Raw genomic sequence first — 15,429 nt, forward strand, 5'->3', positions numbered from 1 at the left:
GCCTAAGCACACTGCCATGAATGTAGTAGACAACACTCACAAGTCATTGAAGAAATGACAAATGTAAAATAGCTATAGGTCATTACACTTAAACTAGACCTTTCAACAAAAGGTGTTTATAATTCTCTCAGAATCTCTAGAAGTCATTTCTAGAACTGGCAATAAACTTTACATAATGTGTCATGTTACTCTACCTAAAAAATCAAATAACACTTTCAGGATGAGATACAGATGTCATTGAGGCAAAGAGAGCAGTGATATGGTGACACAATTCCCCTCTGTGCTCACAGTTATAGACCCCCACTCCTGCCAAAACAATTCACACACTTCCCCCGCTTCCTTCTCCGCATGTGGACTGACATTAACTTTAAAAATGTTGTAGGTCGGGGCGCCTGGGTGGCTCAGTGGGTTAAAGCCTCTGCCTTCGGCTCAGGTCATGGTCCCAGGGTCCTGGGATCAAGCCCCGCATCATCGGGCTCTCTGCTCAGCAAGGAGCCTGCTTTCCTTCCTCTCTCTCTGCCTGCCTCTCTGCCTACCTGTGCTCTCTGTCTGTCAAATAAATAAATAAAATCTTTAAAAAAAAAATGTTGTGGGTGGGGCACCTGGGTGGCTCAGTGGATTAAGCCTCTGCCTTCAGCTCAGGTCATGATCTCAGGGTCCTGGGATCGAGCCCCGCATCGGGCTCTTTGCTCAGCAGGGAGCCTGCTTCCCCCCCCCTTCTCTCTCTGCCTGCCTCTCTGCCTACTTGTGATCTATCAAATAAACAAACAAAAAAAATGTTGTGGGTAACTGAAAGGTGACTTCATTGGTATTTTTCAATGCTATATAACTGTAAGTAATCACGTCCTTCAAATCAATGCTTTTCTAAAAACTTCAATAACATTTCATAGAAGGAAAAAAGTAGTAGAAGATACAGATTCCATAAAAGCCCTGCTTTCAGTTTACTGTTAGTTTTATAACTTAGGATATTTTGAAATCCATAAGCAAGTACAATTTATAGCCAAGAACCACTTCAAGTGAGTGTTACAGCTCCAGAGCCCAAACCTTTCACAAGACCTAAGAGAGTTCATTAATTGGTTTCTAGGCCATGTTCAAAAACAAATCAAGAATAAGGCTGAGTCCTGGACATTTTTTACAAAAAGGAAGTGGCTTACCACAAGAAAGAAAAAGAGAGATAACACCCAATCGAATGGTAGCCTATTTCCCAAAAAAGAGAAAACTCAGCGATGCTATCCTTTATTACAAAGATGTTCTGTTAATAGTTATCTTCAATTTAAGAATACTCCTCACAAAGGATAATCAGAGAAACTTTTAAAAATGAGGTAAGAACCACCATGAATGGTATGCTTTTCTGGCTCAGTTCCTAAGCATAGCTTGAAATTGCTTACATTCAACTGATTGCTCACCTTTTTACTCAAGTATGTCCAATTAGTCAACCTGAAAAAGGAACTTAAAGGCATAATTTTTAAGTGAATAAAACATTTGGACAATCTAGGTAATTCAGCACTAAGCAAATATTAATCAAAGTATGTTTTCCCTCTGATAACCATCTTGATATTCCCATGACAAGATTAATAAAATCTTTTATGAAAAATATTACTGAGTTTTAATCTTCAAAATTTTATTTCATTCTGGGCAATGGCTTGTTTCAAAAAATTAATTAGTGTGGATAATAAGAATAATATCAAACTGAACACAGAGAGTCAATGCCATTTATTTAAATTACAAATCAAGGCTAGAAAGTTGGGCAGCTTTAACTGTCAGATACCTGGTTATAAATAAGGAGGAGTTTCAAGATTAAGTTACAGTGAAGTCGACAAAAGTTTTTGGAAATGAAATAACACAAGTTATAGGAGTACATATTTGAAAAACTACATGAACAGTTTCATCATTGCAACATTTCCATATTTAAATAATTGTTACCCACTCCATTTTCTCTCTTTTTTGCAGTATCCTGAATAGATTTTAAATTCTTATGAATTTCTATAGTAATCCAATGTAGTAATGCACAACAATAGCAGTGTTTTCAAACCACAGGGAGGAGCAGATACACAATTGAATATTAGGCATATGCTGTTTTGTACCATCTCTTTAGTCTAATGTCTCGCCAGGGAAAAAATATACTAAAAAGTTGCAAAGTACTCCACCTATTACAGGAATTCCTACACAAATTATGTTCACCTAACAGATGGGAATATTCACTGCAAGCCTATTGTTTATAAACACACACTTTTAAGCAGAGAAAGTTTCCTGGCTCTTTATAAGAAAGTATGATAAAATCTTAGCACCATATGCCACTAAAGTATAGAAAATGCCTGCTCCTTTTTCAAATAAACACAGCAGGGAATGTTTGTACTCACTGTAGAAAGGCAGAATTCTACTAGACCAACAGAACATTTACCAGGGCTAGTTCATTATCAAGAACAGCAAATTAAAGAAAACCAAACACGAAATCACAGCAAAATCAAGGGTTTAAATGTCTATTCCTGCTAAGTAGGAGAACACCTCGGTTCTGAAATGCCTGTCAAGATGGACCATGAGAACCACCCCAGAGGTTCTCTAGCAGGCGGCTCGAGCTCTATTCCAGGCCACAAACAACTACTTGACTAGCCCTGCCTGGAGTGAACATTTGACATTTTTTGTCTGCCTAGGATCTACGCCATTTTCCTGTGTTTGGAGAATTTCCACTCGCAGTCTCGGTGGAGGCAGACCCCTAGACACAGGTAGGAGATGATGCGTGACCACTGGCCACACGTACTCTGGATTTTGGGATCTCAGGCTTAGTGATACATAGGAACGGGGCTAAAGGACTTGTCTAACTGCAGCGGTGACAGGGCGCAGCAGAGCCCAGGCCCCAGGGGAGCAGTGCAGCGTCCACTGCCAGTCAGGACAGCGGCTCCAACAACAGCACCCCAGCGCCAGCTGAACTAGCAGCAGAACTCTCACAGGACTGGCTCTCGGGCTGATGTGGTTCTAGCGGGCTCACCTCACTCTGATCCTGCCCCATCTCCAGCCTACCTGGTGACTGATTCTAAGAGCAACCCAACACCCATGCAACAGCTTCCTGTTCCATTTCACTACGAAAGTTTGTTTCTGTGGCTGGTCCTAGAATTCCCCAAATGTCTACACTACAGGACACAGCCAAAATAATTTCAGCTGGAAAAGCTTCTGAAGCTATCAGGCACTCACCATGGTCACAGAAAAACCCAAATAATGCCTCTTTAAGTCATCTCTCTTCTAAAAGTCGTGGTTTCCTGGTAAAGCACTAAGAATCATTAGGCAATCAACAGTCCCTCAAAAACTGGGATAAATGAACCTGTTAGGAGTTTTCTTGAACACGAAACACTAAAATTTGAGAAAATGTCTGACAAAATACTGCCTGGGTGCAGACAGGCTACTGTGGAGCAGATCTTCTAGCAACAGTGAGAAACTATGACTAAGGACACAGATCCACAGAGACCTACACTGGTTTTGAATAATGAAGGCACATCTGCATTTCTCCCTCAGGTCAGGCAACATAATTCAATCCAAGAGAGAATTTTCATGCCCATTAAAATTAGATGTAAAGTTCTTTTTTCTTTGAATGGGGGTTTTACATTTCATGCCACTCAAGGTAAGACTATCCCCCACAAGTTTAACTTTTTATGCTGGTATTAAAAACATCTATTCTGCATGAAAATAAACAACCAAGTCCTATAATAAACTTCCATATCTTGACCCAGAGCCCAATCTTACATTCAAAATGAAAAAAATGGTTTTGAGGGGGGAACCCTGTAAGTCATTTATACCCTTCCTGGAACTACTTTGATTCTTCTTTTGGAGATGTGATGATAAATAATTAGGCTTTCAATTTTATTTTTATAAATTTCCTACATGAAATTAAAAAAGCATAATCAAAAGTGGGATCAGTCCACAGCTTTCTTTACAAACAAAATACTGAAATGAAAAATCCAGACTGAAACATGTTAAGAAAAAGATAAAAGGACCCAGAGCCTTAAGCAGTGTGGGACTACAAGGGATTCTACTTATTTTAGCCAAAATGTTCAAGACTAGTTCACGTGAACCAAAAATATAACTGCTATTGTGATGAGCTGCACAGTTCCTAGAGGACAGGGCCAATGGAGAGTTAGCCAACAGAAGAGTGACGATAAACCAAGTCAAGAAAACTGAAGCCAAACAACTTGGGGAACTAAGCCCTTTGTGGGAAGACGCAGGCAGGGGTCACACTCAGTTCAGGGGGGTGATGAAGAAAGCAACTGGTTACATGTCACCTAACAAAAGAGTTCTCAATTCAGTAGACCTTTCCTTTTGGTGAGTAGGGGGCAGAGCAGGTTAAAAACAAAACAAAACAAAAACAAGTAGAGGAGTCTTTCCCGTAGCTTAGCAATAAAGCATAATGAGATGCTTTGGCTCAGCGTCTTAAGATTTTTAAATACTGTTCTTGTATCCTATAACATCGCTAAGTCCACTTACTAGTTTTAGCAGCTTTTTAATAGATAATGCCGCATTTTCTACATAGGTGATCGTGTCACCCTCAAAAAAAAGACATTTTTCTGTCTTTCACTTAAGATGCCTTTTTATTTCTTTTGTGTTGGTTTTCCTTACTGCTCTGGCTGGTAAGTCTAGTCCTGGCATCTGCTGAGCTTCCTGACTTGGTGGGTTTCAATATCTTTCCCTGCTACTTCTAATACCTGTGTCAGCTTTGGCTTAAGAGATTAATAGACTGAATTTTCTCCTCCTTATGGATCATGCTTTCCTTTCTCTTTATGTGCCTGATAACCTCTGATTCAATTCTAGACACTGTGAATTTTACTGTTTGGTGCTGGATACTGTTGTATTTCTATAAATATTCTCAAGTTTTGCTCTCTGATGCTTGAAAAATACTTGAAAGTCACCTGATCCCATTCTGGTCTTGTTTATAAATCTCAGGCAGGATCAGAGCTGCATTTAGTCAAGGGTTAACAATTCTCATTACAGACCTAAGATCATTCTGTATCCTCTACTCAATAACCCCATAAATTATGAGTTTTTTTGGTATGGCTGGTGAGAACAGGCCCCCACCCAGCCCTGCGTGGTGAACATGGGAAGAACTACCATCACTTCTGGGCAGTCTTTTCCTGGGCCTTGGGAGATCTCCTCACCTGAATGTGCTGATGAAAATTCTGTCTAATACTCAACAATAAACCTCTGCAGATATCTAGTCCTCTTTCTCTGATACTCTGCCTTGATCTCCCTGGATTCTCCAATCTCTCCAACTCAGGAGTCCTCCAGACAGAGGCACGTGCACCCCTGTGTGTGGGCCACAGCCTGAAAATTCTCGCACAGCATTAAAGCTGGGGCAATCAGAGGGCCCACTGATTTTCTGTTTCTCAGGCATCACCACCTTTGGCTGCCTGATGTCCAATGTCTTAAACACAACTGCTTCATATACTTTGTCTGGCTTCATGGCTCTTTAGATTTCCTATCTGGGACTCTCTTTCATATCTCTTAATGAAGTTTTCCACTTCATGTAGGTTCTTATAAAGATTATTCCCAGGTATTTAATAATTTTAATTGATATTGTGAATTTTTTCATCTTTTTATAAGACATACAAAAAAGTTACTTTCTTCCTTAACCATTCCTATTTTCTTACTGGAATAAAAAAAATCATCATCATCAAACTTCTATTATTGATACTGTCACAGAAAGTGAACCAGAGATAGGTCACCTAAGGAGATGATAAGATTTTTCGCAGTTTACAGGATCCAATTATCCTTCCTGTTTATAACAATGAATATCATGCCTACCACTAAGAAATTATTGGCTTAGATATCTATCTATTCATATTGAATATAATTATTTATCTCAAAGCAGAAAATAATTGAAAATAAATATTTTCTAGAAAAAAACCCAAATATGCCTATGACAGCTATGAAAACTTGGTTTAATTGCTGAACTACTACAACTTTGTCAATACAGTCACCTCTGCCTAAATGTGGGTACAAGAATCAATATTAAAATCATCTGAAACTCACTGAAATTCCTTGTGCAGTTTGCAACACAAGCAGCAAAGAAAATGCTATTTTTGGTCAAAGCTAGAAAAGGGAAGTTTATATTATGTGCCCTTTATAGGATTATTATTTTCTATTGACACCAAAGTGGGAGTAGGGGGAGAGGGACTCAATTTCAGTGAGAAAACAGCTATAATTTTCATAAAGTAGCCATGTTTTTCAATTTGAGACTGGGAATGGTCTCCTGAAGGTTAACATATGACAGCTAAAGGTGCTTATTGGAAGGAAGTAGATGAAAGAGTAATTTGAAAAAATAGCATGAGATTTTTGGGACAGGCTTTATGTCTAAAAAAAATGATGACAAAATACAATGGATCCTTGATAACCCATCTCAGTGTCTGAAGCCCTCAGTGAACAGAATATAATTTATAACATCTACCCCAAACCATTCTTGCTTTAGAATAACCCATTTCTTCTAAGTTTCTAGTGAAATGGGAATGAAGCATGTATCTCATTTTAATGATCCATATATAATGAGCCGCCCATGCAATCTTGCTTCAAAGACCTACAATGATTTGCCTTCCTGTGGATTATCCAGAGTGTGCCAAATTAACAGATAAATCTGCTAGTGCAAAGAGCAATGCAAAAAAAAAAAAAAATCCCCACCTCTTTGTGTATTTTTTTAAAATATTTTATTTTTCTGACAGAGAGAAATCACAACTAGGCAGAGAGGCAGGCAGAGAGAGAGGAGGAAGCAGGCTCCCTACCAAGCAGAGAGCCCGATGCAGGGATTGATCCCAGGACCCTGGGATCATGACCTGAGCGGAAGGCAGAGGCTTTAACCCACTGAGCTACCCAGGAGCCCCTAGAGATTTTTTTTTTTTAAAGACTTATTTATTTATTTAATATAAAGCATTTATTTTTTTAAAAGATTTTATTTATTTGACAGAGATCATAAGTAGGCAGAGAGGCAGGCAGAGAGAGAGTGGAGGAAGCAGGCACCTTGCTGAGCAGAGAGCCCGATGTGGGGCTCAATCCCAGGACCCTGAGATCATGACCTGGGCTGAAGGCAGAGGCTTTAACCCACTGAGCCACCCAGACTCCCCCTCTTTGCATATTTTAAAGTGGACACCAAAACTGTTTCATCATAAATCTGAATAGTTGAATGTATAATAATGACATGGTGTATGATTCAGCAATTTTTTTAAAGATTTATTTATTTATGTGTGTGTGTGTGAGAGAGAGAGAGAAAAAAAGAGAGAGAGAGAACCAGAGAGAATCCACAAGAGGATTTTCTGATTCCAGGACCCTGAGATTAGGACCTGAGCTGAAACCAAGAATCAGAGACTTAACTGAGTCAAGTCACGCAGGTGCCCCTGATCTAGCATTTTATTTTATTTTATTTAAGATGTTATTGATTTGTCTGAGATAAAGAGAGAGTGTGCACAAGCTAGGGGAGCGGCAGGCAGAGGGAGAAGCAGGCTCCCCGCTAAGCAAGGAGCCCATGCCAAACTCGATTCCAGAACCCTGGAATCATGACCTGAGCCGAGGGCAGATGCTTAACTGACTGAGCCACCCAGGCGACCCTGATGTAGCATTTTAAAACAAAACTGTTACACTGCTGTTTTACATGTATCCAGTGGAATCTAAATAACGATTTTGAAATCCACATTATCCATTTTTTAATAATGAACTCTTTAACAGATAGAACCTTCATACTGTTCTTGTTTATTTTTTACTCTTTGAACTTGACTTGTAAATCAATTTACCCCATAGAATTTTATTCTAACCTAACACATTTTCATGCCTGAAAGATACTTATTGATTATCCAACATACTTATCTGAAATAAAAATATACATATAAATGGCAACTTAAAAAAGGATGTCCTTTGATCAAAAGATTCTAAGTGCTTATAAAAAGTCTTCTGTATTACACTTTCATTGCAATTATTACAGTTAATAAAAACAACATAAATGTGTTAATTTTGAAATACAATTATTAGGCATTAAAAATTTAGAAAGAAAATGTCTCTTAATGACAGGAAAGTGGCTGGGTTTTTTTTTGTTTTTTCAATTTTTTTAAATTTCATTGACTGGGAAGTTATTTAACACTAGAATAAACAGAATTGGATAGAAATTAACAACAAAGAGAAGGTATTGATCACATATTTGTGGTCATTTAGGTGTTCATTTAAATCCAATGAGTACACGGGAAAAGCAAATAAACAAGTAGAGAAGAGGTTGAAGCACAGCAACAAGCAAAACACAGGAAAGTAATAAAAAATGGGTATGGGTTGAGAATATTAAATAATCTTTTTTGCCAAAGTTAATGAAGGTGTCCTCTGAATAAATGTTTGAGAAAATACAAAGCCCTAACTTTCCTCTTGTGCATGTTCCTCCTGTATCAAGATAGAACACAGATCTGATCAAAGTAAACAGCACTTTTTACCTCGTTCTTCCTAAGATCTCCAATTGAGGCCTCACCACGCTCTTATCTCAGAGGAGGAGAAAATGCAGACAGACCGTGCTTCATAAAAGAATATTTCTCAACTTCTTTCTTCTTTCTAACAAATCCTGAATACTCTCATCCTACTCTGTGTAAGGGGACAAGCCCCAGGGCACGGCTGTAGGTTTGCTACCTAGATAAAACAAGATGCCCCTGCCTGTCGTGGGTCTACCTTGCACACGCTCTTTGCTTTGCTCTCATTACCTGTTCCTTGAGGCACAATATGTTCTCTGACAGCAGCTGGAGAATGGAAAGGAGGGGGGGTTGTTAAAACTGGTATTGCTCCTGCTGCTCATCTACACAACATATCTGAATTTTTAAAAACCCAAAACTGATCAAAATATCCCATTTCTAGTGTCCCACTTCCCCCTGAAGAGAATATGTAAAAGGAAAAAAGTTCTTCTGGGGTTGTTTAAAAGAGCCCAACATTTTGTTCAAGCCGAAAATTCTGAACTACGCACTTGTCTTGCACCCTGGAGAAGCAATTCCACAGGAAGACTCAGGGAAAGTGAGCCTTCCTTCTGTGAACGGGGAGAAAGCACATCTAAGAGGGCAGGAAAAGAGAACCATAGTGCCCACCCAGAGGCATGTTCTCAGTCAGCTACATCAGCAAAGACATATATGGAAACTGAATATCTAGAAAGCAATTCCTTTACCACTATCCAAGGCCATGTTCCCCAATTTGAAGACCATCATTATAGATCATCCATATTACTACTTTTTATAGGGAAGAACAATCTGAAGTCTTCTGAAACTTCATTCCTTTCTTCCTGGGGCATACAAAGCATCATGTCACTTCATTTTTATGAGACCTCTCTGTGGTGGCTTCTATTAACACCCATTTTATAGATGAGAAAATCAAGATCAAACTGATTAGGGCACTTGTCCAAAATGACACATAGGAGTTGAACAGAAATATCTGAATTCAAGGCACCTGCTGCTAATGCGCATTACTCACACATGGTTCTCATTTGTAAGCTTGCTTGTCTTTTCCTTTTTTTTTTTTTGAAAGATTTTTTATATTTTATTTGACAGAGATCACAAGTAGGCAGAGAGGCAGGCAGAGAGAGATGGGGAAGAAGGCTCCCTGCTGAGTAGAGAGCCCGACACAGGGGCTCAATCCCAGGATGCTGGGATCATGACCTGAGCCGAAGGCAGAGGCTTCAACCCACTGAGTCACCCAGGTGCCTCTGTCTTTTCCTTTCTTATGCCCCTACTACAAAACCAAATCCCTAACACCTCATTATAATAATATACAATGTCAACTTGGATTTATTAGCAGATTGCCTGTGGACCAGAAAATACACCATTTTACCTGCATTAGAGCCCTTTAATGTTCACAGCACCACAAATGAGGTATGATCATCCCCATTTTGTAGGTATTCCTGGCTTGCCTGAGGTCACATTGCTGATGCTAACTGGTAGTGAGCTGGGATTCAAACCTGGGTCTACTCATGTCAACATGCTCTGAACTATTATGATTAATTGTTCCTACAACAGCAGATACTCTGACAGTATAGGCCTAATAGTGAAAAAGGAGGTCACAAACTTCTATGTCTACAAAGAACAGGTAGATAAGGAAACTGAGCAAAGCACAGTTCTTCTGTGTGGGTCAGCAGAGTCAGGTGGCCAGACCTTCTGAATGATTAAGAGGGACCAGAAAGTGGATTTTTATAAGAAATCTTACAAGTGTTAAATGCTGGAAAGCAATTAAAAGATATATACATGTGTATATCCATATATATTTTCAACTGATTTTTAAAATACATATATATCACATAGTGATATACATATATATCACATAGTGGGCAGGCTGGATATGGTTCACTGGCCATCATATTACAACCTCTGACTGTTTTTTAAAAAAATTTAAGGCTTATTTATGAAGTTATCTCTTCACCCAAAGTGGGTGTAGAGATCAAGCCTAAGATCAAGAGTCATGTGATCTTCTGACTGAGCCATCTGGATGCCCCTAACTTCTGACTTGCAAAGTGAGTGAGTGATGGGCTATGCCCCTCGCCCCCCCCACCACGTGCCATGCTGAGAAGCCCATTACTCTACTTAAAATACCTCTGGACAATCAATTCTCTTATTTCCATTAAATAAGATCATGACATTGCTGATATGGGGACCTCTGGGACTTTTTAGGCAGTCACTAAGTCTCTGTCCTACTCAGAACTACAGCGTCTGTGACAATAACCTTGCCATAGAAACGGAAGCTAACTAGGTCTAAACGTCAAAGACCTGAGCCCTGCTGGGAGACCAGGAGGTTTAGAAGCCGGTATTGTTGGCCCTGGGAGAAGCCACAGCTTGCGTGTGACCTCATCTTGGCCTCCCCCGACCTCAGTGCTTGTTCTCTGCCCCAAGCATCATGCTCACTCCTGCACCCCACACCTCGTACAACCTCCTTTTTTGCTGCTGGAATGAGAGGCTGTGCTCATATCCCTCCCCCACAGCTTCATCTTCTCCCATCTTGACTCTAAAAGTTAGCCAGGTAAATTTTCTGTTGACTGCTCAGCGCTCCAGAAGCTACGGATTTAAAGATCTCTGTTTAAACATTCATGCTCCTTAAACAGGAACAATACTGGGAGGTGGGGCTGTTGCCACAAGACGGCAAATTTATCATGCTAAAGCTGTTATTTGCATTCCTCTGTAACTATAGCTTTTTTTAGTCTGGCAATTTCACTAACGGGCTTCCTTTTACAAGTATAATGATAGACTTCCTAGGTGTAAATACAATGTAGATCAGAATATTAAATCACGTTCTAATTAATTCTATTCCTTTAATCTTAATGCATTAGAAATTCAATAAAATATTTTCACCCTTTGTGCTATTATGGCCAATAAGGCAAATATTCTAAACACATCAACTTGAAATGGAATCTTATTTTCAAGCAATCAATTACTTATATTCGCTGGTGTAGGTGGTGAGCTCACGGTCATTGTGCATCCACTTGAACTCTAAAGGCCAGCTCCCTTCAGCAAGGCAGGTGAGAACAAGGCGGTTGCCTTCCAGGTGAATCTGTGGTAGGCCCGGCTCTGTTTTAAAATACGGCACAACATCTTCTGAAATATTAAAAGAGAGAGAGAGAGAGAGAGAAAGTGAATGAAGTCACATGAAAATGGCATTCATCCAATTAATCAATCACTTATTTAAACAGACCTACTTTTAAAGAAGTATAAATGACGGCTATTTGGCCCAATTAAGTAGCCAATAATCCTTGACTCCTTAGAAACATGTAATACCCTAGATGATATTTCAGAAGGCTGAAAGCTCAATGATCAGCATCATTGGAAAACATCAGACAAGTTCATCCAAGTTATTTCCATTTATGATTAGTATCTGTTTAACAAAGGGGCATAAAGGGCAGTCTCTGGTCATGCAAGCCTTGGTTTTAACTAGGCATTATATTTTCAAAGTAACAACCAAGGGTCTACATGGAGGCTCTAAAAGAAATTTCTTCATATAACCTTCAGTTGGTTAAAAAAAAAAGTAACTAGGATAAGCAAGATTAACATGCATACATAAATGACAGGAATCACCATCCAGTTTCCATCTCTCTCTTTCTCTTGCTCACTCATACCCCTTGTCTCTTTAGGACATTCCACCAGGCTATAAAACTGGAAACCTGTGTGTATTGATATACTAAAATCCTACACAGCAATGGGAATGCAACAACTATTGCCACACACACACACCCCACCCACTGCTTAATCTCAGACACATGTGGAATGAAAGAAGTCAGAAAGAAAGAAGTACAGCATATGCTTCCCTCCCAAAGTCCAGAAAAGCTCAAAACCAGGCAAAACTCAACTGTGCTCTTAGAGGTCAGGATAAATGTCACCTCTGGGGGATAGGGATGGTGTAGGGGCATAACAGCATGGCTTACAGCAAGCAGGCCAGGACCTATTTCTCAATGTGATTACACAGGGCACTTAACTTTATGAAAATTCATGGAATATTATTCTGTGTAAGATTTGTGCAATTTCTCTATGAACACTTCAATAGTTAAAAATACATAAATATGAACACAGGACACTTAGCTTCTAGTTCTGGGCCCATCACTAATTTTCTACATGACGGGGTTTCTCTTTCTTCAACACTAAAATAAACAGAATTCTAACTTCTTACTTTACGAATACAATCCCCTGACACGCCTGCCTCCCTCAGGTCCCAGGCCCTCTCTACTCACACAAGAACGCTCTTTAACTCTGATACCAGGTTGAGCCTTTTCCTATGTGGGGCCTTCCTGTGTGTTCCTTCCCACCCCTTGTTCTGTATGAGATGACTCATTCTCATCCTTACAGCTGACAAAACCTCTCCCCACCAACATGCCCCAACAAACCATGACATCTGTTTCAGTCACGACACCTACAAGATCTCGAAATTAAGAGTGCTTATGGTTATCCCAACACACTCCATGCCCTCTTCTTGACTACTTCTGAATCCCAGCACCTAGAACAATGCCAGAGACAAAGTAGATACTGAATAAAATATTTGATGAACAAATAAAAAGAATAACAACAACACAGATAACAGTTATATTTGGTAGTCACTGAGCATTTATTATGTGCTGGAAACTGTGCTAAACGCTTTGTATGCACTACCATATTCAATTTTCACAAAAGTCCCATTAGAGAGATGTCACTATTTTATACCTTTTACAGATGGGTAAAGGGAGACCCAAGGAAACTAACTTGCTCAAGGCCACCCAGACAGTAAGTGGTGAAATCACCATTTAAATTCAGATAATCTATTACGGAATCCCTCAATAGTATACATAATGACTCTAAATGCCACAGGTGTCTCCTTAAGGAAATCTCAAGAAACTGCATTTTAACTTCAAGTTTGGATAAATTTGTGGAATTATTAAACTGGGCTTTTAAATTACTGTACTTTTAACAAATTAAGCATCAAATAGCATATTAACAGTGTTAAAAACTAAAATGGTATTTTTACATTAAACTGTAGTACATATAAGTGGGTTTTTTTGTACTTAATATATACAATTTAATTTTTTAAGTTTTGCTTATTTGAGAGAAGAAAGAGGGAGAGAGAGAATGTGCATGTGCAAGTGGGGGAAAGGGTAGAGGGAAAGAAACTCAAGCAGACTCCAAACTGAATGTGGAGCCCAACTCAGAGCTCGATCACATGACCCTGACATCATGAACAAAGCCGAAATCAAGAAGCAGAAACTCAACGAACTGAACCCAGGCACTCCAATATGTATTACTTAAATACAGTTGACCCTTGAACAACATAGGGGTTAGGGGCACCAATCCCCACAGTCAAAAATCCACATACAACTTTGACTCCCCCAAAACTTAACTACTAATAGCATACTGTTGACCAGAAGCCTTATCAATAAAAGAAACAGTTAATTAACACATATTTTGTATATTGTATGTATTATATGCTGTATAATATAGTAAACTAGAGAAAAGAGATATTAAGAAAATCATATGGAAAACACATTTATAGTATTGTACTATAAAAAAAAAAAACCAACCCATGTATAAGTGGGTCTACACAGTTCAAACACATGTTGTTCAAGGGCCAATTGCACAGAGTTTATTTTGCCATTGTGCTGATCACCACATTCTATTACTGGTACATGGATAATAGAATATTGTCAATCTCTTACTATTATTCATTCAGGTAACGAATGTTAAATTGCACTCATGAATGTGGAAAGAGCCTATAAAAAAAGATTTAGCCTAGTCAATGGGAAGTTATGCAGAAGTTAAAGAGCAGTAGGATTCAAAAACTCAGGTAATATCGTGTGCAAAGGCCCTGTGATGGTAGCATACATAGTGAGTAGCCCTGGGAAGTACAAAACACTGAAAAACAAGCAGATCTATAGGCGCATAGAAAACAGAGCAAATGGAAGCAGGGTGAACAAGGTCTAGGCCCTTCTTACAGGTTGTTGCGGGCAAGGCAAGCAAAGATCCTTGTTTCCATGTCATCCCCGTAGGATTTTCAGTGGCACCACTTCACATTCAAAAGTGTCCTTGTGTGAATGATAAATTGTATGACCACCCTATTCACTGGCCTTCATCAAAGTACTGCCAGTATTATGATGATAATGACGATTAGCCTTTATTACAGAAAGACAGCAGACAGCCTTTGAAGGGGCTGTGCTGTTAAAAGCTCATCTGGCCACACTACGGAGAAGGAATTAAGAGAGGCCAGAGCGGTGGGAATAGACCACTTAGGGCACTGTGGTGACCCAGCAAATGCTCTCAAAGGTGATGGGGGGTTGGGCCAAGGTAACAGTAGTGGTTGTAGTGGTGGAGATGGAGAGAAATGGGTAGCTTTAAAATAGTATTTACGTAGCAAAAAAGAAAATTAGTGACGGACTGAATATGGGACTCAGGGAGAGAGGTATCAAGAAAGATTCTTAGGTCTGACTTGCATGATTTTCTGTTCAACACACACACACACACACACACACACACATACACACTTTGTTATTAGCGCTGGGAATACAATGAGAATAAGGCACAGTTGTTGTCCCATAAGAGGATACAGGCTAGGTGTGATGCAGGACTAGAGGTGGCAAAGTGTCCGGCAATGAGACCGAAATTTGTGACTGAGAGACAGGAAAGCAGTCGATCCTCGTCCCATCCCAAGGTGCTGCGGCACACCACCCTCTCTGAGTTATGCTGCAAGGGCATCCCCAGGCTGCCCGCCAGCAGTGACAGCTTGTCCAGGGTCCCTCTTTGCTACATACTTCAGCTCAAAGTGTCTGCTCTCATGGCCTCATAAGGCTGAAGTGTGATGACTACAGCTTTGAAACCTTGAGGCTGACTGAGCTCGGGGCTTCATCAGTGCCCTGCCATGTGCACCATATTTAACCATTTCATATGGCTCCCGTGTCCTACAAAAATGAGTCAGAGAAAATACATCTTTTAAAAGAAAAAAGGCTTC

The 15,429-nt window shown here is 39.6% G+C and overlaps 1 protein-coding gene across 2 annotated transcripts in view; it reads right to left on the reverse strand.

Annotated features, from left to right (window-relative positions):
• SDK1 (sidekick cell adhesion molecule 1) overlaps positions 1-15,429 on the reverse strand; it is a 919,871-nt gene that overhangs the window by 508,557 nt on the left and 395,885 nt on the right. For both annotated transcript variants that reach the window (XM_045993982.1, XM_045993983.1), the window contains exon 2: positions 11,405-11,564. In XM_045993982.1, the coding sequence (XP_045849938.1) occupies positions 11,405-11,564 (160 nt within the window). The remainder of the gene's footprint in view (positions 1-11,404; positions 11,565-15,429) is intronic.

This window comes from Meles meles, chromosome 21 (assembly GCF_922984935.1).
Source record: "Meles meles chromosome 21, mMelMel3.1 paternal haplotype, whole genome shotgun sequence".
NCBI classification, from domain to species: Eukaryota; Metazoa; Chordata; class Mammalia; order Carnivora; family Mustelidae; genus Meles; species Meles meles.